Source organism: Perna viridis, chromosome 15 (genome assembly GCF_037379345.1).
Source record: "Perna viridis isolate PV_CMFRI_1.1 ecotype Kerala chromosome 15, ASM3737934v1, whole genome shotgun sequence".
Lineage (NCBI taxonomy): Eukaryota > Metazoa > Mollusca > Bivalvia > Mytilida > Mytilidae > Perna > Perna viridis.
This window is the reverse complement of record NC_142459.1, coordinates 9,129,544-9,152,116: the sequence shown is the minus strand read 5'-3', so window position 1 is coordinate 9,152,116 and position 22,573 is coordinate 9,129,544. Positions and strand designations below refer to the sequence as shown.

General features: G+C 32.0%; 2 protein-coding genes across 2 annotated transcripts in view; one reads left to right on the top strand and one right to left on the bottom strand.

The window, feature by feature from the left end:
* Positions 1–269: 269 nt before the first annotated feature.
* On the bottom strand, positions 270–20,510 carry LOC148596845 (uncharacterized). The gene is made up of 10 exons (XM_088563291.1): positions 20,333–20,510; positions 17,369–17,452; positions 15,204–15,311; positions 14,828–14,981; positions 12,354–12,407; positions 10,539–10,634; positions 9,202–9,336; positions 8,259–8,295; positions 7,153–7,317; positions 270–4,983 (listed from the first exon to the last, which is right to left on the bottom strand). The coding sequence occupies exons 1-9, from the start codon at positions 20,475–20,477 to the stop codon at positions 7,171–7,173; spliced, it is 960 nt and encodes a 319-aa protein (XP_088419417.1). The 5' UTR covers positions 20,478–20,510; the 3' UTR covers positions 270–4,983; positions 7,153–7,170.
* Positions 20,500–22,573, top strand: part of LOC148596844 (CDC42 small effector protein 2-like) — a 37,930-nt gene continuing 35,856 nt past the window's right edge. Inside the window, exon 1 of the mRNA XM_088563292.1 lies at positions 20,500–20,640. The gene's annotated coding sequence lies outside the window, so the exon portion shown is untranslated. The remainder of the gene's footprint in view (positions 20,641–22,573) is intronic.

Sequence of the window (22,573 nt, the reverse complement as noted above, 5' to 3'; positions counted from 1 at the left end):
CCAGAGCGATATGGAGTTTATCAGGAGGAGCATATTAGTATATGGTTGTCAGCGATATTTGCCTTTTTATTTTTACATCTAGATCTGTTTACATAAGACCATGGGCAAGTCCTATATACTAGTAGGGCTGCATATTTGATAGTGGAGGCAAGACACTGTAACTCTCTGCTCCAATACTTACATGACACTGACAAATACGTATGCTTTTACTTGGTTCTATTTGACTCAGTAAAAAATTAATTTGATTTTCATCGAAAAAAAAATGACAATTTCTTTTATTATTTTTTTTTAATAAAACAAAAACTAGCCACCAATAAGAACAATAAAAAAAATAACAAAGTAATATAGAATGATTAAATAACAATGCTTTCAAGCAGACTTGTAAACCATTACACATTTATTGCAATGTAACGCAGTTACATAAATATGCATTTGACACAGTAAAATAAAGAAAAAATACCACCTAAGGTAAATTCAAGATAGTGTATGATAAATATTATAATACCTGCAGATTACGGGAGTTGATAGAATGGAGGGTTCTTGGGGTTGGGCCCTTTTTGTACAAAATTTAGGATGCTAAGAGAAAATTAAAGTTTGGACACCCTACCTTTTCGAATTTTCTGGGTTGGCAAGTGACATTGTTATAAACAGCAAAAGAGGATTGAATACAGGACTTTGGCGTCATTTTTATGATTTTAAGCAAAGGTGAGTAACGTTCTACAAATTTGTCACCGGGCAGACTGGTTTCCTGTCAAATTGGAGCAATGGACAACAGTCGACTTCAAAGTAACTTATTTCAAACCATTCAATTACTTACCGAAGTGAAAATAAAGTTTTCAAGAAAAATATTTACTGTTTAACCTTTCCCAAATGAGACCGCCAACCAGGTTGTTGGGTGTTGGTGGGTTGTGTCCCTTTAACACACTTTCTTAAATGGCTTGCATTCCATAAATATGAAAAACGATTATTAACTGTCCCTATTTGTGAAAAAAGGTTAAGTTAAGTGTCGAGCAAAAACAACAGGGGTGACATTACCCTATTTTGCAACGGACCCCTTTTAGTTATATCAGAAGTAGTAGTAGGAGGGGGTAAAATTGTTCAACTGAAACCAGTTTACATTTGACAAATAAATGTCATATGACAGAGTTATCTGCCCCTGTATTGGACATCTACAAATCATAAGTTGTTTACAAAAATAGATTTTGAAAACTTTATTTTTTTTTGTAATTCAGATAAAGATACCAGAAATAGGTCAAAAACATAATTAGCATTTCTAGTTGATGAAAATTATAGGGCAGTTGTGAAGACAGCATAAATAATCATAAATGCCTGACTACTTATTAAAAGTAGTTATCAACTCACTTATTCAAATTATAATAATCAAGTTCTTCAAGTTGACAGGCCAACCAGCACCTTTCTGCAATAAAATTGGGCTAATTTTAGGGCTAAAAATAAGAAATTTTTAGGCTTATTTAGGGCAAAAATTAAAATTCAATTTCAAAATTACCAGTAGGTAGTTTCAGAAATTTTAGGGCCACTGGACAGCATGGAATGTAAAGTAAAAAATGTAGAAAAAACCTTTTCCCAATATTGAATAAAATACTGTAATTGAGCTCACAAAATGGACACTACTCTAGAAACATTCATTTGGGTTATCTCCCCTTGAAAACATCTACTTTTAAGGGGGATCGCATATGATTTCAAGTCACTTATTACAATCTATTGACTTTTCTGCAGGAGTTGTACTTACAGAATTTGTGGACAGACTATTTAATCTCCTATTCAGTCATATGACAATCTGACATACATTCACAAACAGTCATAACCAGAGTTGTCCATTGGACAAAATATTATTCTATTCACAATGGTAAAACCTGGAGCAATTGCAGAAGAGTTACATTTATACATATATGAATGGTTACATTCAATTTCATTTATACAATCTATCGTTACAGAAATAACTCTGATACATCCATTATTGCAGTTTTGTATTTGCAGGCAAAAATTTAACTTCTACAATGTAATCAATTTCTCGCCTAACCACCAGCTTGAGACTGGCTATTTTTTGGTAGGGCTGGCTAATTTTAGTAAAAAATTATATAGCCATATAGTAAATAGATTGAAAAATTATATTCAGAACTCGCTAGAATTTGAGTGAGTTTTCCAGCCTGCTCCCCCCCCCAAAAAAAACAAAACCAAAAAAAAAAATGTGAGTAACCACTTAATTTGATACACAAGGATAAACCTACTTAAGTACAAGTCTTTATAAAAATCAAGCAGGAAGTGATTCATGCATGTCCAAAAACCCACAGAAATTTCCTTTTATTTCTTATTCAGAAACAGTTACAGACAACAAAACCATTTCGTCATTTGGTTGTTGCGTGTTTGAGATTTAAAAAAAAAAAATGACAAAGATTTAATATGAAATCCGTACTTCGCAAGGGTTATTGTTCTTGGTTTGGTTAATTTCGAGATGAATGTATGATTTTCTAAAAAATACAGATCCGATTACAGAAAGGACTGTTTACAAAAAAGAAAAAGACTGTTTAATGTTTTTTTGACACCATTAATCACCTCTGCCTGAATTTTATATGGACTGGTACATGTAAGAATCAGACATGTGAACCTTTAAAATAAATGTTTCAGTGAATATAGAACAACTGACATGAAATTAAGGAGGCAGACCTAGGGTTAGGGACACAACTCTTATAAATTATTGGAACATTTGTATTCAGCATTTTACGTCAATCTCATGTAAGCATCAAAGTAACTTGGATTGATTTCCATCTGTTTCAAATGAAAGCTTGATAGGCTTTGGTGATATTGAATATGATACAAGCATATCACTGATTTCAAGAGTTGTTTCCCTTACCCAAGGTCTACCTCCTTAAAGTATAAATAGCACCATGTACCTTTACAATTATACTGAGGTAAAAAAAATGCTGAATATATAGTTAAAATTAAATTTGAAAAAAAGGTGCATACAACTTCAATTTTCTATGTAAATAATGTCGCAACACAAAATTGTAACATAAAGCCCCTAAAGTATGCATATCCCACAATTATATCAAAACATAGCATCATTACTAAGCATACATTATTTTGTATCAAAATTAATACCGTATAGCAAGTAACTTTTGAGGAATGCTTATTTTGGCATATTTTGGGGGTTTGTTTGAATAAAAACACCAAAAATAAATTCACCAAAATATCTGCTCAGGGATTAAATATTTATTTACCACTAAACATCCTCCAAAATAAGAAATGCCAAAATTTTTTGTGTACCTTCTTGCCTAAAAATCTCCAAATTTCACACCCGCAATAAAAAAACCTGCCATACGGTGTTTATTTATATAGAACAACAACCTTCGTATGTTGCAATGGAAATCAAGATGGTGTATGTGTTGTCATACTAGATATAAATCTACTCATTATAAATAGGCAAAGAAGAATGCATGGTAAACAGGAAGTAATTACATGTGCTGGACACATGAGAAGATTCACAATACTTATACAGAGTAAATTTGCCACACATGAGAATCATACTAAGTGCCACATCATTATCATGTAAATGATAAACATATGCCGCTTTGTTTATTCTAATCCTTCCTCAACTAAATTTCAACCAATAAGATCATTTGAAAGTAAAGATTTGATGGAAAACTCCAGGATTTCTGTAAAATCTTAGTTTTTTTTTTCATGAAACCTGGATCACACATACACAAAGTTTATTGCAGTTTAGCCCAGACTCAATCATCATCACAATCATTTATACATGTGAACTCCACTTTATTAGGTGGAAATATATATCATATTAAAAATATGGAAATCTATGACTTCGAATATCAATATGCAAAAGATTTACTTACAAATGATTCAGGAAAAAGTTGATAACAAAAACATGATTATGAGAGCTTAATGTGGTAAAGACTTAACGAGTGCCAATCTCTTTGCATGATTTAATTATAAGTAGCAGTCTTTGAAAGAATCATGCAAATTCTGTAAAATGTGATACACCTCAAATTAAAATGGCTACACATTTTTATTTTTGTTATTAAGTTGCTTTTTAAATCTATATGATGAAATGTATATTTATTCAAAGCTGTCTGCTCTTGGGAGAAAATCCACATGGAAAATCCAATGGTTTCTATTGTATTTTACTGTCACTTACAGAGTTATCTCCCTTAATTTAAAATTCTACTGTGCATTCTATATAATTTTTTATCTTTTATGAGAGTTCTATGAGGAGTCACATGTTACTTTTTGTTTACTATGACTTTAAAAGTTTTTAAACAAAATATAAAAAAAAAATAAATATGTACATGATGAAATTTCAACCTGTCTTCTCTTTGGAGATAATCCACATGCCAAAATGTGTTTTATTGAATATTATTGTCATTTACAGAGTTATCTCCCTTAATTTTGAATTCTACAGTACATTCTATATGATTTTTATCTCCTAAGTGCACTGGTTATATGAAAAGCCACATGTTCATATCTGTTTACTATAAGATTTAAAACAAAATATGAAAAATAAAAATATGCAGCCTTTCCAACCATGAAATACATTTTGCATGATTCTTACATGGAGTGGTACTTAAAACTTAATTCTCAAAAAGGACTTGTATTTCATCAATGTCTAAATGTTACAGTGAAATCAAACAAAACACCACTGTACATATACAGTTAAACCTGTCTAAACAGAATCCTAAATAAACCAAAAAACAGTCTTACAGCAATTTGAAATAGGGTATATGAGTCTCGTCATGTAACCTCGTGATTTCACGACAATGGATCCTAGTCTACCATTAAAAAGCATAACGATTTGTCATTTAGAGAGCGTTGATTTCAGTGTTAAGGGCAAAAATCTTTCTGTGTAAAAGAATACGATAAAAATGACAAATAACTATTTCTACATGATAAATATAGTAAGAAAAAAAATGAACAAAAAGATTTTGCGTTGTTATACAGCATTTCGAGTACCTGGAAGTAAACAATAAAATACATATCGGTCTTTGGTTTTCAATACGTTCTATATCGGAAATTCCAGTAAACAAAATGAAACTAGAATGAGACTTACATACCACGTTTATATAACCTATAGAGTGATTCCAATTTCAATACAAATCTAGGTAGACTATTGAGTAATAGTCCTCTAGGTAAAAATCTGCTCTACATTATGCAAATGTGTCCTACTTCATTACCACAGAACACCTGTGTGGTCTTTTAGACACAGCAAAGTTTGAACAGCAGTCAATTATGATGACCTTAACCTTTAAATCAAGCCATCCATCAGTATGTATAGGTAGCTTGTACTCTACAAACAAGTGATTTTTACAGCTTTTCAAATTACTCAGTAGCTTACCAAAATTTGTACTTAAATTGGAATCACTCTTTTTCAAGCCACTGTAAACAGTCATTTCATTTCAGTTATATATAGAACCTAGATTACACAAGACACCTGTCTAAAAAAGTCCTATGGTCCAAAAGAGTTTCACTTTAGACAGGTTTCCGTAAGCTTAAATATATCTATTTAAGTACCAGTCAGCATAAAATTCTGACACTACCAATAGTGAAGTGAATCATGGTCAAGAAAAACCCACAAAACAAACAATACTTCCTCAGTCTACATATGCTATACTTTCACACAACAACAACCTTTTCTGCATTCAGATCTGCACTTTATAGAAAATCATACATTTATCTTCCACTAAAATCAAACAAATAAAGCATAATCAAGAACGATAACTCTTGCAAAGTGCAAATTTCATGTACAATCTATATAATTTTTATCTCGAAAGTGCAACAACCAAATGAAAAACTAAGACATGATCAGTTACTGTGTCTGAACAAGAAATAAAACTGAATTTGGTGGGTTTTTGACATGCATGAATCACCTTCTGTCTGATTTTTACAAAGACTGGTACTTAAAGCAATGACAACAAATGAAGAATGACAAAGTTAAATGCATTGTCATGCAAGATATACCCCTACTGAAGTATGCCATATCTATATAAAGCAACATACCAAATTTGAATCCAATCCAAATAGCGAAGTGATTTCCTACATGTATAAGTAAAAAAAGGAAAAGCCTCATGAAGCAGGAAGTTAATATTGAATAGCAACCAAAATTGTTTACAATATTTGCCCCATCTATATAAACACATACAATTTTTAATCAATCTGTCCATAGAGAGCTGAGATAAGTGCAATGAAAAGCAGATGTATGGTGTAATGGATGGAATGACAAATAGACAGGCAGACACGGCAATTGCAATAAACTCGTTGAGGGAGGATATGAAAGAGCATCATTCATATATAATAAGACATCAATCTTCAGTAAAAATATTCCCATCACAAGATATGACTCATAAAAATCTTTTTGATCTGTTGATTACAGTGACCATTTGACCCATTTTAACATACATCGGTGTCTCATGAAGATCATTATAAGGAGGCAGACCTAGGGTAAGGGACACAACTCATAAAAATCATTGGAACGTTTGAATTCAGCATTTTACATCAATATCATGTAAGGATCAAAGTAACCTGATCTTATTTCATACGGTTTCAAATGAAAGCTTGACAGGCTCTGGTGAAATTGAATATGATACAAACATATCATTGACTTCATGAGTTAGGTCCCTTACCCTAGGTCTACCTCCTTAAGTAACAACAAATCATCATATCTTATTTTAAGATGCATTTTTGTGCAGTACATTGTATATGAAATATTCCAATAACCCCCCCCCCCAAAAAAAAAAAAATAAAAAATAAAAAATAAAAAAATAATAATAATAATAATTCAGTGAATGAAAATGTTTTGATAGTCCAAATATATATAGATACTGAGTCTTAATTTCAATAAATTGAAGTTTGACCCATAAACTTATACAAGATACATGTATTATTCAAAAACACAATACATGTATATCAAAGTGATCCCAAAAATGGGTCAACTTAAAAAAAAAAAATCTCCTAGTTAATTGTATCATATGCTGATTTTTGAAGTTTTTTTAATGTAACCCTGAAAATCACCTATGTCCTCTAGCTCGTAAATATACAGTATAATTCATATCATGTCTGATCTTTTCAGAAGCAAAGGCACAGAATTTCTTACAATAAGAGTTGTCTCCCTTTGAAATCACTTACAATAAATTCCATCAAAAGCTACTCTGCTTTTGTATGTGTATGTGTATCTTTATCTGTTCTTTTTGCACACAGCACCACAACAAGGGAGACAATAAATGCTACTATTGCCATGACAACTGCTAAACCAATCAAAAATTTGTTTCTGTTGGGGCCATTTAAGGTTTGCTGTAATAAAAAAAAGTCAAAAATGCATAAAATGATCATAAATCTTGACATCATTTTGAGGAATAGTACATGTATTACTTTTAAAATATTTTTATTTAGATCTTGCACTGAAACCTTATGATGTCTAAATAACCAGTATCCTGTCACATGACAAGATAATATGTAACTTGCAGCTGCAACAGAATGCACCTTGTTTTGATCTTGAAATTACCCACATGACAATTTTTATACTATACAAAGGAAGAAGACCTAGGTCAACAAATCATTGGAATGTTTGTATTCACCATTTTACATCAATATCGTGTAAGCATCAAAGTAACTTGGATTGATTTCAATCTGTTTCAAATGAAAGCTCCTAGGCTTTGATGAAATTGAATTTGATACAAACATATCACTGATTTCAAGATTTATTTCCCTTATCCTCCTTGTATAATATGATTAAGTGCTTATAGGACACTTTTTGCACTCAAATAACATGGTTATTTTTGAATTCTTCCTTTTTCTTTGTATTTTTTTAGGTTAGAAAAAAAAACTTTCATTGAAAACATTATAGATGAAATCCTTAAAGGAACCTGCAGAACCTTTGGGGAATAAAATTTATGACATTACAAACAATGGTAATATACTTATGTAATGGAAGTGACTTTAATCTGTTTACATGTACACATGGTTTTGTTATTATCACATGATTAGTAAACACAGCTGTATAGTACAGAAGGCATTCCTCATTTTTCTAACATTCCATTAAAAAATTTCTGTGCAAATCAAGTGACACAGAGATCAAATGATGGTCATTTCAAAGACAGAAAACATCTTTGAGTGAAATTAAATTGTCAGATCAGTAGGGTTTTGATATGCATGTTTCTGATTTTACCCATTTTTGCCTGATTCTTACAAGTACTTACATTTAAACGTTAAAGTCATCATTTTACTAAACTTACTTTTAAATTTGCAGCTATTGAATCTGTTAGTTTATCACTGAAAAAAGAACAAAAAATGACAAATTTATAAAAAAAAGATTAGGAATAACAGGCTAAAGCAAGTAATTGTCTCCCCTTTTTGCTGTCTTGAAATACCCATAATTGAAAGAGAAAAATTTGTAAACAATGAAAAAAAATTAAGAACTTCCTTGCATGAATACTGTACAGTCATTTAAATCCATAAAAGCTTTTTTTTTTAAAAACAGCCATATACGTCACTCATACTTACATTCCCGAAAGGCTGGCATATAACACAAAGTTGCAGATGTTGTTGTGCTTAGAATACTACACTCTTACAGGAAGTAGATATGAGACATAACATTAAAATCACTTACAACATATGCTTCACCTATATAAACAACATAACAATCAATCCATCCATTTCAGAGCAGAGAAAATTGTGGCAGAATTCGGATGGACAGACACAAAGCAATTTTGCACTTCAGTATTGCTGAAATGCTTTTAGGACAGGTTTTAAGGAGGTAGACCTAGGGTAATGGAAACAACTGTTAAAAATCATTGGAACGTTTGTATTCAGCATTTTACATCAATCTTATGTAAGCATCTAATTAACTTAGATTCATTTTATTCTGCTTCAAGTGAAAGCTTGAGAGGCTTTGGTGAAATTAAATATAATACAAACATATCACTGATTTCATGAGTTATGTCCCTTACCCTAGGTCTACCTCCTTAAATACAATACAAATAAAAAGATTACTTTGCCTGAGCAAAAAAAACTAATATTGAGAAAATTTGGCACAGCATTTCAAATATAGACATTTATCATAAGGATTATTTGTAAGATGTATTGAAAATAATTTAGAAATAAAAAATTCTTCTTTTATGTAACTTCACATGCATGACTTTTAAACAGACTGTTACTTTAAAAAAAAAATATACTTACAACATTGTTGGTAAACCTGGTACTTTTTCAGCTTTGACATTTTTGTACCAGTTTGAAGCAAAAAGTCGCAGTGATTTTACATCATATCGCTCCTTTTCATCAGAGAAATATAAATACATTTTTCCAAGTCTTAAACTGTAAAAAATATACACAAACTACAATTTTACAATATTATCATGATTATATATACAATCCATATGAGTAAAATAGTATTACTTGGATCATGGATCAGGCAATCACTATAAAAATGTAGCATTTGTCCAAATGGCAATTTTACTTGTCATGGGCAAAAAAGACGATTCAGACCTTCCAATATAAAAAATTTTAAAAAGGGCCATTACTCCTGAAAACCAATTTTTCACAGTTTTAATTCAGAGTCACTAGCCAAGTCAAATTGTTTTTATCAAAATATTCATGTCAGCCAGTGTATTATATTGTGTAACATCTTTTCCACAACGACCAGATTTTAAAGAGGGAGGGTTATGATCACTCCAAAGTACTTTAAATCCACTGCATTATTTGTGCCCTGTCCCAAGTCAGGAATTTTTGGCCTGTGTAAGTCTTGTTTCATTTTCTCTTCAAGTTTTACTTTTATGTTGCTTGAGTCTATAAGGGCAACTATTTCGCTGTACCTGTGTATGATGTTGTTATGGGGCCAGCTGCAGCCTGCCTTGTGATGTGAGGGTTTCCTCATCGTTCATTGAAGACCCATAGTTGCACTTGAGCTAATATTCTACGTCTCGGTGAGGTTGTTGTCTCTTTGACATATTCACCATATCCATTATAGTTATATTAATTTGGCATAACTGGTTATAACATGATAATATTGTGAAGGTACTTATTTGGGGGTTTAGCTGAATCTTCATAAATTCATGGAGTTCTGAATTCCTGGATTAGAACAAAACCTCTTATCTTGCCATGCAGATATTATATTTTGTTGGGAATTTAAATTTGTTGTTTAACTAAAATTCAAAAACAAAAAAAATTGTACCCTTCAAACATTAATTCATCAACAGTGAAAAAATTAAGGAGGTAGATCTAGGATAAGGGGCACAACTCTTAAAATCCATTGAAACATTTGTATTCAGCATTTAACATCAATCTCATGTAAGCATCAAAGTAACTTGGATTGATTTCAATCTGTTTCAAATGAAAGCTTGATAGGCTTTGGTGAATTGAATATGATAAAAACATATCACTGATTTTAAGAGTTGTGACCCTTACCCTAGGTCTACCTCCTTAAATTGCAGCAAAAACCTTTCCTTTTTTCCATATATCCTTTACCTTCTATAGCAGAAGTAAAAAAGTAATACATAACTACATCATTTTATACTCACAAGTAGGTAGTAGGACACTCTTTAAACTTGAACCTTTCAGCTAAGGCTGGATTTTCCTCAACATTCACCTTTGCTACATTCATTCTATGCTTAAGCCTGAAAAAAAATATAATAGGGTCAAAATGTTTGTACAGAGTGGCGAACAGTCATCTTTTTCAATCTATAAACAATATATACATTGGTATTACTTTATTTATATTTAATTTTATTAGTAGTTTATCTGCTTGCCAATACTATAGTATTATTGCAAAAGATTTTCCATATTGGCTGAGTTATTGGTCTGAGGCTAGCCATATTGGACTGAGGCTCAGCCAATATGGAAAATCTTAAGCAATTATACCTTTATTTACTAACTAGTCCAATATGCTAGACCAATATGGATTTTAACCAGTCCAATATGACGTAATTGATGGGTAAAAGTTGTATTGGATGGCTAAATCCCCTATTGGATGGCAAAACCCCGTATTGACCCACTTTTGTATTTTGTATTGTATTGGAAGTTTTGATCACATTTAGGCTAATATTCGAACGTTAGTCAATTTAGTGTTTTATTGACTGCCTTAATTTCAAATTATCGTCATGATTTTAAAGTATGTTTTTCTCTTTTCTTCCACATGAAAACTCCAGACTAAACAACTGTTTAAGTAGCTGTCTTTGTAAGAATCATGCAAAATCTGAGAAATGTGATACACCCTAAACAAGGCTATATATTTTTATTTTTGTAATTAAGTTGTTTTATGGGTCTATACTATGAAATGTGTAATTATTCATTCAAATCTGCCTGCTCTTAGAAGATAATCAACATTGAAAATCCAGTAGATTCTATTGTATTTGAGCGTCATTTACAGAGTTATCTCCCTTAATTTTGAAATCTACAGTGCATTCTATCAAATTTTTATCTCCTAAGAGCAGAGATTATATGAAAAACCACATGTTAATTTCTGTTTACTATGACATTTCAAACAAAATATCAAAAATAAAAATATGTACGCTTTTTACCCATGAATCACATTTTGCATGATCCTTAGCTGGAGTGCATGATACTTGGGAACATATGGCTAAATATGGACCGATTGGTTGCTCCAAAATATTCAATGGACTTCAGCTCTGCTTTATTAATTACATGAACATTTGCTAAATAAATTTGGTGTACCAGTAATCTCCAATTACCCACACTCAGAACAACCCACATCATTTTTTTTTGTAATGAATTCAAGAAACATGTGGATTGTAAAATTAACTTATTAACATGTTAGTTACAAGCATAAGATAACAGCTGTTGAAGATATTCATCAACCACCTGCATTGTTATCAATCACCAGGAGTCGAATTCATAATAAGTCGTAACAGTAAAGTTGATCGTAAGTAATGACATCATAACAGAAAATAGCATTGTGACATCATCATTTACGATCAATTTCACACTTACGACTTTTTGTGAATTCAACGCCAGCATTGTTATGAAGTAGCTATGTTAAAGCTGGGTCTTTTTCTCACTTGGTTTAAAACACCACCTCTTTGGTCAAATTTGACTTGGATTCAAACAAGTGCAAGATAAGACAAGTTTCCCTTTAAAATAACCAGGATTTGTTTTAAACAGGTTTTCAATGTCAGCAGGATTTGTTTTTGACAAGTCTCCATTTTTCTGCAAGGTTTATTTTAGACAGGTTTCCAATGTACCGGTGAGCAGATTTGTTTTGACAGGTGTCCAGTGTACCGATAAGCAGTTTTGTTTTGACAGGTTTCCACTGTACCGGTAAGCAGAATTGTTTTTGACAGGTTTCAGATAATGACAAGTAATGAAAAGGTACTTACTGTATGGCAGCACCTTCTACAGCAGGGAGATAACTCTGACATGACTTCCCATAACTAAAATAAATACAAAAGTAACCAAAATAATATAAATATATGTACTATTGTAGATATTCTAAGGATTAATATAACAGGTCAGCAGAAAAAAGAACAGATATGGGGAAATTCAAAACAAACTAAAAAGACAAATAACGACACAAAGACACAAAGACACATTAATGACCAACATCTTCTGACTGTGGACAGGTGCATTTCTGAAGTGGGGTTAAGGTAGTAGACCTGGGGTAAGGGACACAATTCCTAAAAATCATTGGAAAGTTTTACATCAATATTATGTAAGCATCTAATTAACTTAGATTGATTTTATTCTGCTTCAAACGAAAGCTTGAGAGGCTTTGGTGAAATTGAATATGGTACAAACATATCACTGATTTCAAAAGTTATATCCCTTACCGTAGGTCTACCTCCTTAATACCTGACTTCTAGTCAGTCGCTCACTTCTATTACGAATTATGATGTTGAGTATTCCCTATATACAATTGATTTTTGGATTTAGTTATTCCAATATATTTGATTCTAATGCTGTTGATGAAAGGTAACTCCTTATAACATGGGTACTGGGAACAGCATATTGAAATTTGTAATGTAAATGATTGGCATTTTTGTACTCCTTCAAACCTATGGCATAATAATTTTTAATTTCTCATACAACGTCATAGCAGTAACATATTATTTCATATATAGTCATGTTTCATCCAAATTTCAATGTTTCAGAACTTATACCACTGTCTTAATACTGGTAACAAAATAACAGTAACAATGTCTTTTTTCACCATTTTTGAGCCTAATATTAACTATTTTTTCATAAAATTTTGACTAAATTTTGTCATTTGTCAGGCAAAATTTGTCGTTTTGAGTCAAAATTTGTCTTTTTTGCTATTTTTGAGCCTAAAATTGACTATTTTTTCAAAAAGGTTTTGACTAAATTTTGTCATTTTTAGGCAAAATTTGTCTTTTTTCGATATTTTTGAACCTAAAATTGCCAATTTTTCAAAATTTTTTTTTGCTAAATTTTGTCATTTTTTGACAAATTTTGTCATTTTTTAAGCAAAATTTGTCGTTTTTGAGTCAAAATTTGTCTTTTTTCACCATTTTTGTGCCTAAAATTGACTATTTTTTCAATACATTGTTGACTAAATTTTGTCATTTTTTTGGCAAAATTTTTGTTTTTGAGTCAAAATTTGTCTTTTTTCGCCATTTTTTAGCCTAAAATTGACTACAGTTGAACTTCACTTGCTCAAACTCGGATGGTTCGAACACCCAGGATTTCTCAAACACAATTCAAAGTACCATATTATCTCCTATATAATCAATATAAATAAACTTCGATTTCTTGAAAATTCGATTTCTCGAAAATTCGAACGGACTAGTCGGTCCGTTCAGTAATAAACCTTACAGAATAACCTTTGTGTAATACAAGGCGTGAAAAACTGAAACCCTATCATTAATCAGTGTCATTTTAGTTAATTACAGGTAATAATTTAGTCATCACTAATTAGGTAGTTTTGATCTTAACACAGTACTGATTGAAGTTCAAGAATGTTCCGAAGTCGGTATGATGAAAGCATGAAAGAAAATCGGATGAAAATAAATTATTGACCAAGGAACTTGAACTCTGAATGTTTTTAAAACTGAAAACAGCATTTTTAATGTCCACAAATCAACATAATCTTCTGAAAGCGAATGAAAAGGAGCCACGAACTAAAAAAAACTTCTTGGAAGTAAGCAATTTCTAACGATAAAGTCAACCTCGGATCAGCAACGAAAAAATCCAGAAATATACGAACTTCAATTTCTCGAACTCCTCATAACTTGAACACATTTCAATGGTCCCTTGCAGTGCGAGCTACCGAGATTTGACTGTATTTTTAAAAAAATGTTTGACTAAATTTTTTTTTATTTTTTGTCATTTTTCAGGCCAAATTATTCATAAATTATGAAAAAAATATTCTAGTTGATTTAAATTATAAAAGGCATTATTATTAAAAAAAATATCAAAATATTCAAAATTGTGCTCTTACAGGTTACACCTGTGTTATATTATACTTGCAGTGAAAATTAACCTACAGACGATTTAGTTCGTGACTACAGATACCAAAGCATTACACTAGATATCAAAACTGTAATTGCACCCGATTGGTGGTTTTCATACATTTTCATGAAAATTTGAGTTTGCATTACCGTATATTGAAAGTTGCCTTTAGCTTAACATCAAATATGCATATTCCTAAATAATTAATAATTATGAAAATGTGAAAACAAATATAATGCAAAAATAAGTAGAATAGCACTATATATCACAGACTGGACATGTAGTCAGACAGTCCCAACTTGACAAGAGAACAAGGGAATCCCCACTTGTAGCCCCTATACATACAAAAGATCATGAGAATCTCTACTAGTTGCCCTGTACTTACAATATTACCAGCCAATCCCCAGTAGTGGCCCCTGTAGCTGCTTGGGTTAGATGTTCAAATGAATCTTCATTCAGAATTTTTGTGGCTACTTCTTTAGCTGTGTCCAGCCATATATTGACATCTTCAGTCAAAATAACACCACTGTCCTCTGGTACTGAAAATACCAAAACATCAATGGCACTTCAAATAAACTTAGTTTGCAAAATGCAGAACACATCAAAGAGCAACCCCCGAACCATACAGATTTTAGACATTCATGGCATATTAAGTACCAGCCATGAAAACAAAAAAAGACATTTTAAAAGTTTAACGTAAATTTTCCAGTTTTCATTTTAATCCTCTAACATGATATCTACTCCATTTTCTATATACATACTTTCATACAGGACTGGATCACCTTGTCTAAAGAAAACAATCTGTGGAGCTGTTATAACACCATACAGGGCACCAGTGGCTTGGTCATCTAACTTCGTTTTCACTATTTCTGAAATTGAAAATCAACCATTAGTTGCTATCATCTATATCATGTATATATTAACATTAAACAAACAGGTTTTGGTTTATATTTTAAACTCTGGGTCAAAAGTCATTAAAACAAAATCCTATATGAAAAACAAAACAGCAGCACTAAAGCAACTCATTGTTTTTTGGTTATTTTTTAAGTAGCATATAACTCCTAAATGAAAAATTATCTTTTATTTTTGAAATGCATGAAGACAAACCATTTACATTTTCACTAAAATATTTAAATTTCTCAACCCCTTTTTATTAAATATTTTTTACCTGCAGACAGACAGATTTAGAGCCCTGTTTAAAAATAGCACACCCATAAAACAAGAGAAGCTGTGGGCAAGACTAACTAAACACTACCCCCTCCACATCCAGTATCCACCCTAGTTCAACCATATGGTCAATATATATATATTTTTATTTTTGGAAAATGGAAGCTTCCTTCTACAAAGACAACCCATCTGTTAAAATATTATTACTATCTCTCAACTGCTTTTTAAAGAGGTAGACCTAGGGTAAGGGACATAACTCATGAAGTCAGTGATATGTTTGTATCATATTCAATTTCACCAATGGCTATCAAGCTTTCATTTGACACGGAATGAAATTAATCTAAGTTACTTTGATGTTTACATGACATTGATGTAAAATGCTGAATACAAATGTTCCGATGATTTGTAAGGGTTGTGTCCCTTACCCTAGGTCTACCTCCTTAAGTTGTTGTATTAGATCCTGACAGACACACAGATAGAATCAAAGCCAACAAAAAAATAAAACATCCATAAAACAAGAAAAACTATCCTCCATAGTATCTATATAGTCAATAAATTAAAAAAACTGTCAAACAGGAAGTTGACATACCCATATACACCTTTTGTCAGAGACACCATAACCACCATGTACTGTGAAAGTACTTTCAATCGTCTGTACCAATTTATGTGGTTAAAAAATGAAGAGTTATTTCATAGATTCTTGGGTTTGTGTGCATCAACATCTCAATAGGGTATGTTAGTCTCGTTCTAGTTTCATTTCCTGTACCAGAAATTCTGACATAGAACGTATTGAAAACGGAAGAACGATCTGTATTTAGTTGTTTACTTCCGGGTACTCGAAACGCTGAATAACAATGCAAAATCTTCTATTTTATGATTTTTCTTAATACCTTTATCATGTAGAAATAGATATTTGTCATTTTTTATCAGCATTTTTTACACAAAAAGATATTTTGCCCTTAATCCGGAACTCGACCCTCTCTAAATGACTTATCTCCATGCTTTTTAATGGTAGATTAGGCCACGTTCTTGTGGAATCACAGGGTCACATGACAAGACTTACATAACCTATTATACAAATGAATGAAAAATTCCTTTTCTTTGGAAGCAAATTCCGTGGTTTGCCAACCCTACGAAAACCATGAAAATTGGTACCCATAAACAATGCTTCTTTCAGAGCTACAATACATATCAGTGGACACACTATACTTCATTTAGGAGGATTTTTTTTTATCAAAATAATAGCTAATTATATATTTTTGTCCATAATATTTTTTAAAAATTGTTTAAGTTATGCCTTTGGGGGTATAATGAGGCATTGGAGTGTAATATTACAAAATGCTTTATACCTTCAAGTATTCTATAAAGGTCTTAATAATTTAATGAGCAACAGAAGTAAAAACAATAAAATATGACTGATTGATTGGTTGTTGGGGTTTAACGTCTGAGCAGCAGTATAATATCTGCAGCATTACTATTGATTACATCGATATTTATGGGTTTATTCAATTCAAATAAATTCAGACTTGACATATAAAGTATATAAATTGTACTTTATTGCTACACTACTCAATATTGATACTTGGTATGCTATACACATACCACATAGCAGGTAATTTTCAAGGGTGCCAAATTTCACAATTATTTTATTATTTCATTTATTTCATCTTCATTTATTGCAAATTAAAGAATTCTTGGCACACTTACAAAATGTATATTAAATGAAACACAGGACTTCTGTGTAGCAATTTACTGGTACCTGATTCAAACATTTCTGGTGTCTGTACATTTTCCAGTTGCTTTTCTGCTTCAATACATTGGGTACATGTCGACCCATCTTTAGCTAAAAGTAAAATGGAAATGAATTTTGGTTAAAGAAAAATTCCTTCCACTTATATATGAAGGAGGTAGACCCAGGGTAAGGGATATAACTCTTCAAATCAGTGATATGTTTGTATCATATTCAAGTTTACCAAAGCTTCTAAAGCTTTCGTTTGAAGCAGAATAAAATCAATCCAAGTTAATTAGATGCTTACATAAGATGGATGTTAAATGCTGCATACAAACGTTCAAATGATTTTCAAGAGTTGTGTCCCTTACCCTAGATCTACTTTCTTAAGGTTACAAAAAAAGAATCAAACAATCATTACAAAATGTTAATAGGATAAATAATTGGAAAAACAGTGTTCAAGGATTTAAAAAAAATTTGGGGTTCCACAAGAAAACTTTAAATGAAAATTTAACTTTCCTACACTTGAGCCCTGTGCAGGTCTGGGTGTCAAAAGAATAGGCCTGCAGCAGCGCTATGCTTGTCGTAAAAGGCAACTAAATAGTCTCAGAAACCTAGCAGGGGGCTAGGCGCATTGCAAACAGAGAAACTGGGATGTGTGTCCCAGGTGGTGGAATGGGGTACCCCTGGCGTGTTACATGCTGGGGTTGTCAGGCTATAATACGAAAAATCTGACCGCAAAGCATAGTGATGCACTGTGTTGCCATGTTCCTTGCATGTTTAAAAAGCCTACTGTGGTATTCTCCCAGAGTAGGAACCGTAGGGCTCCGCCACAGGAGGCTAAATTGCCCAACCCTACCCACCTCTCCCTATTTTCAGTGGCAATCAAAATTTCCCGACCCCATTATCCTTGTGTCCCATCCCATTTTTCATTTCATCATCATTTCATGTTCATCTTCTGAATAAAGCTAAAATATTGCTGCTCGGTCGTTAAACCCCAACAAACAAACAAACAAAAAATCCTACACTTGAAGTTTGCTTTCCAAACTTAATATCCTTTAAAAAATTTAAGCTTTCTACTTGCTAAAGGGAAAGAGGAGCAACTTTCCCACACCAAAATTGAACACTGAAAACAGTATCTAACCAAAATATGATCTAGTGTGCTTAAGAACGCAGATTTAACAAAGGGTGGATTATTTTCCCTGCATGAGTTAAATCTTTATTCATGATAACCAACTGATTATTCTATTCATTTTGTACATTATCTCCATAATCTATTGCTATTTTCAACATAAATTCTAAATTTTATGAACATCGTAATGATATTTATGTTGTGACTTTTTAGGGGGAGAAAGTCTTATCAAGAAGAGTTCCCAGTAAAGTAATGGACTCCCAAGGGTTTGCCAGTGGTGGACAGTTACAGGGGTGAACCTGTGTTGTGGTCGGAATCCCCAATGGTACATGTACCAGTCTCTCAAAAAGAAAAAGGGAGTGGTATTGTGAAAATGGTAAGTCTTATTCAGCTGCGTTAGAGAGTTATCTCTTCAGCTTAGTTGGCATGTGCTGACTAAAGAACAAGAGGTCTTGAGTTCAATTCCCATCGATACAACTGGATAATAATTTTTTTACAAAGATATGTCCCACCAACATACTCACTCACATACTATAGTACATTTTTCAAAAATCAGTAAAAATCATGTACATGTATGTACAATTTCACAAGTCAAATGGTTCATGCATATTAACTTTATTCTCCTTTTCTTTTGATCTTTGTATTTTTGGTCTTCTGTTATTGACCTCTTCTTGCAAGGAACATACAACATTAAAATGCGTCAACAGTCGAGAATAATATTTGATTACATCTTAAAGTAATAGCTGGAGTATGTTGGGTAATTTGTAGGTAGGGTCTAAAATGTGTAACCTATACCCATACCAACTTTTCCCCGTACCCTAATACTTTTTTGTGGATTTCTTTACATTTCCCGTTGAAAATTGGTACACATTGACAAAATGAAATGATGGGTATGTTGGAATCAATTATTTTGAAATTGATTTTTTATTTGATTTTTTGTTTTCCAAAGGTCTAAAATGTGTAACCCGAAATTCCTGTACCCAAAATTAAAGTCTGGTATTTTTGTTATTTGTACAATTTCAATGCATATTTAACATCAAATCATCCAATATTATCAAAATACTCTAAATCAGTGATATGTTTGTATCGTATTCAATTTCACCAAAGCCTCTCAAGCTTTCGTTTGAAACAGAATAAAATCAATCCAAGTTAATTAGATGCTTATAATTAAAGTTGCAAAAGACTCTGTTAATGCAATTTTCTTTTTTATCCTGGATAAGATTGTCTCCATTCTTAGCTGGTACAAGTATTGACACAAGGTACAGTATGGATTTCAAACTCCGACAAAACAATATTAAATCTTTCATAACTTTATTCCAAGTCTTAGAGTAAAGATTTAACCTCTAAATGTTTTCAGAAAAACATAAAATTCGGACAGACAAGTGAGAAATAGTCAATTATTAGTTAGGTATGGTAACTTTTGGTCAAACATTTTAGGCCTTTTGAGATCAGAAATCCGATCAAACAAGTTATATTAGAAAAAATATACAACATTTTGTTGACTGTGAATTAATTGAAACTGACTTTCGCAAACATCATGCAATTTTCTGACCTTTACATTTTGTAATAATGATTTTTATTAGCAAAACATAATTTGAGTACAGGGAAAAGTTGGTACATGTATGGGTACGGCACTACGGGTATGGGTTACATATTTTAGACCCTACCTAATTTGTATAAACTGTACCCCCAAATTGGCAAAAGTTTGAAAAGGGACATGTAAACTATTACTCTATAATTCAAATGCATCAAAAGAAGAAGACTGCATAGATAAGGCAGATGGTTAGAAAACATATCAACTTAAAAATGTCTATCAACCAGCATTATACTGCATGCAGTCTGCAAAAGGGAAGAGAGCTTACAAAAAAGAACAAGGACATATCTCTCTTTTCCAATGCGTTCACGGAATTCTTCAACAGTACTAGCTTTTAGTGATAATACTGTGTTAACCAGAAAAAGGCATGAAACCATTAATAAAAGCAGAAAACATCTAGACGTGTCACACATGTTTCTTGGTTTGAGTTGAAGCTGTAAGCGACACCGGTGATTTCTTCAAGATCGTAAGCGACAAAGAACACGTGAAGGGAAGTAATCAAAGATTTTGTGTTTCCGGGTGGAGATCCTTTCAAGAAATTATGGAAATGACGAAAAATTAACAGATTTGAAGACTGTAAGTTAGTCTCTGTTATGATTAATCTCCATGATACTTCAGAAGTAAGTGATTCTCCATTTTAAATCAAATGGACTTTAAAGGTCAGACACTTGTTGACTCACCTACGTCTACGAACTCATGATTGACATGAAATATTTTCACACTCATAACATGTAGTAGTCTCATGCAAAGTGTAAATTAACCGTTTTTAAAAGGCGAAGAATCTTTTAAAATTATGTTATAAACTATAGTATTTAACGGTATGACATTAACATTTTATGAACCTTAATTCCTTATCGTAGCATCGTCGAAATTGAAAATTCTACTTTGTCAAATTAAAATCTAGGTTGTTCTTTAGTAAATGAATGTTGAAAAATCAATAAAATTTAACTTTTACTTGTCTGAATGTACAATTGGCTAATATTTGTGAATTTTCATGCTTTATGAATATATTTTGTTTGCAAGTATGACTATGGGATGACACAGCTCCCCTCATTTTTTCATAGAATTTCTAACCAATATTTGACCCCATTCTGTTAGTGAAATGTGTCCCCAACTAACATGTACCAAATGCTTGCAGTGAAATTCCAAATTATTACTTGAAACATTGCCTCAAGATTTTCCATTTTTATATCACAATGGTTATTTACTTACATCTGATCATCTGATCATTTACATGTAGATTAGAATATACAGGTATTATCACTTATTCTTACTCTTCACAATATACTGAGATGATTGCAAACACAATCTACATGTATCTTATTCTATGCCAGTGTTGCACTTGAAAGGGAAGTTGGTATAGCTTAATGGAAGAGCATGATGTCAAACAATGCAAAGTGTTTTGTAACAGAAAATAAGTGTGGGCGACAGTCAGCTGGATGCAAGTTTTTAAAAAACAGCAGCAGCTGCATGTACATGTACACCTGCACGTGCATGATGTCTAGTTCAAACTAGATCACAGAAGATCGGCAATCACAAAGACTAAAAATCTTATTCATATCTGCAAGGTTTACCACAATCCCCTTTAGAAAGTTAAAACCATAGTATATCAACAAATTGTCAAGAAAATGAAAAAATGTATATGATTTGTAAATCATAAGTTGTACAAATTCCTTTTTCCACTGTACGTATTAAATGCAATCTCATGGATTTCAATACAATGGATACCACATTTTTTGTAAACATAGCTACAAATGTAAATTTACATGTATCTACATGTACAATGTACATATAAGTAGTACATTGTACAAACTTAAAGAAAAATACATGTACAGTACATGTAGTTTCATTAGCATCTCTAGCATTGTCAAGCATTTTGAAAATATTACGATTTATCATCTTCCAGAATTTTTTAAACTGACCCTCCTGTAATTTTCAAGAACAAAATCTCCTTTTCAGATTTGTGCATATTTAACAAAAGTCTTATACATGTAAACAGCATGTATTGTATTTATAGCAGACTTGGTGGAATAGATTTTTTATCTGTCTGTTTAAATAAAAGCACATTTAATTTGGATTTTTTTCCTTTTTTAATGGACATTTGTATATACATTTTGGTACAAAATGTGTACATAATGTATATACAAATTTGGTGGGTTTGATCTGTGGCCAGTTCATCCAAAAGGCTTGAAGATTGGAAGTCACAGCCTGCTGTGCTGAGCAGTGGACTTACACATTTGTAGTAGATAGAATGATGACTACAGTAGTTTACTCCAAGTCAGAATAATGTACATGTAGTAGCCATGTACTTAAAAATATCCAGCTCAGCATGTCAGCCTAGAGTACAAAGCAAGGTCTGCTAGATTTGTCAATTGGCCTGTAAAATTAATTGTGAAGACTGCCTTAAGGAGGTAGACCTCAGGTAAGGGAAACAACTCTTGAAATCAGTGATATGTAGTTGGATGTTTAAGTACAGTCTTAATCAATTTAATGCCAGGGTAGGAATCTT

What these genes read in the sequence shown, in the direction of transcription:
- LOC148596845 (XM_088563291.1), bottom strand. Translation starts at nt 20,477, where the DNA reads ATGTGTGACACGTCTAGATGTTTTCTGCTTTTATTAATGGTTTCATGC. An exon ending in ATATGTCCTTGTTCTTTTTT is followed by an intron (nt 17,453 to 20,332) that starts GTAAGCTCTCTT and finishes TTTTACTTTTAG; the next exon opens with CTAAAGATGGGTCGACATGT. An exon ending in GGGGATTGGCTGGTAATATT is followed by an intron (nt 12,408 to 14,827) that starts GTAAGTACAGGG and finishes TATTTATTTTAG; the next exon opens with TTATGGGAAGTCATGTCAGA.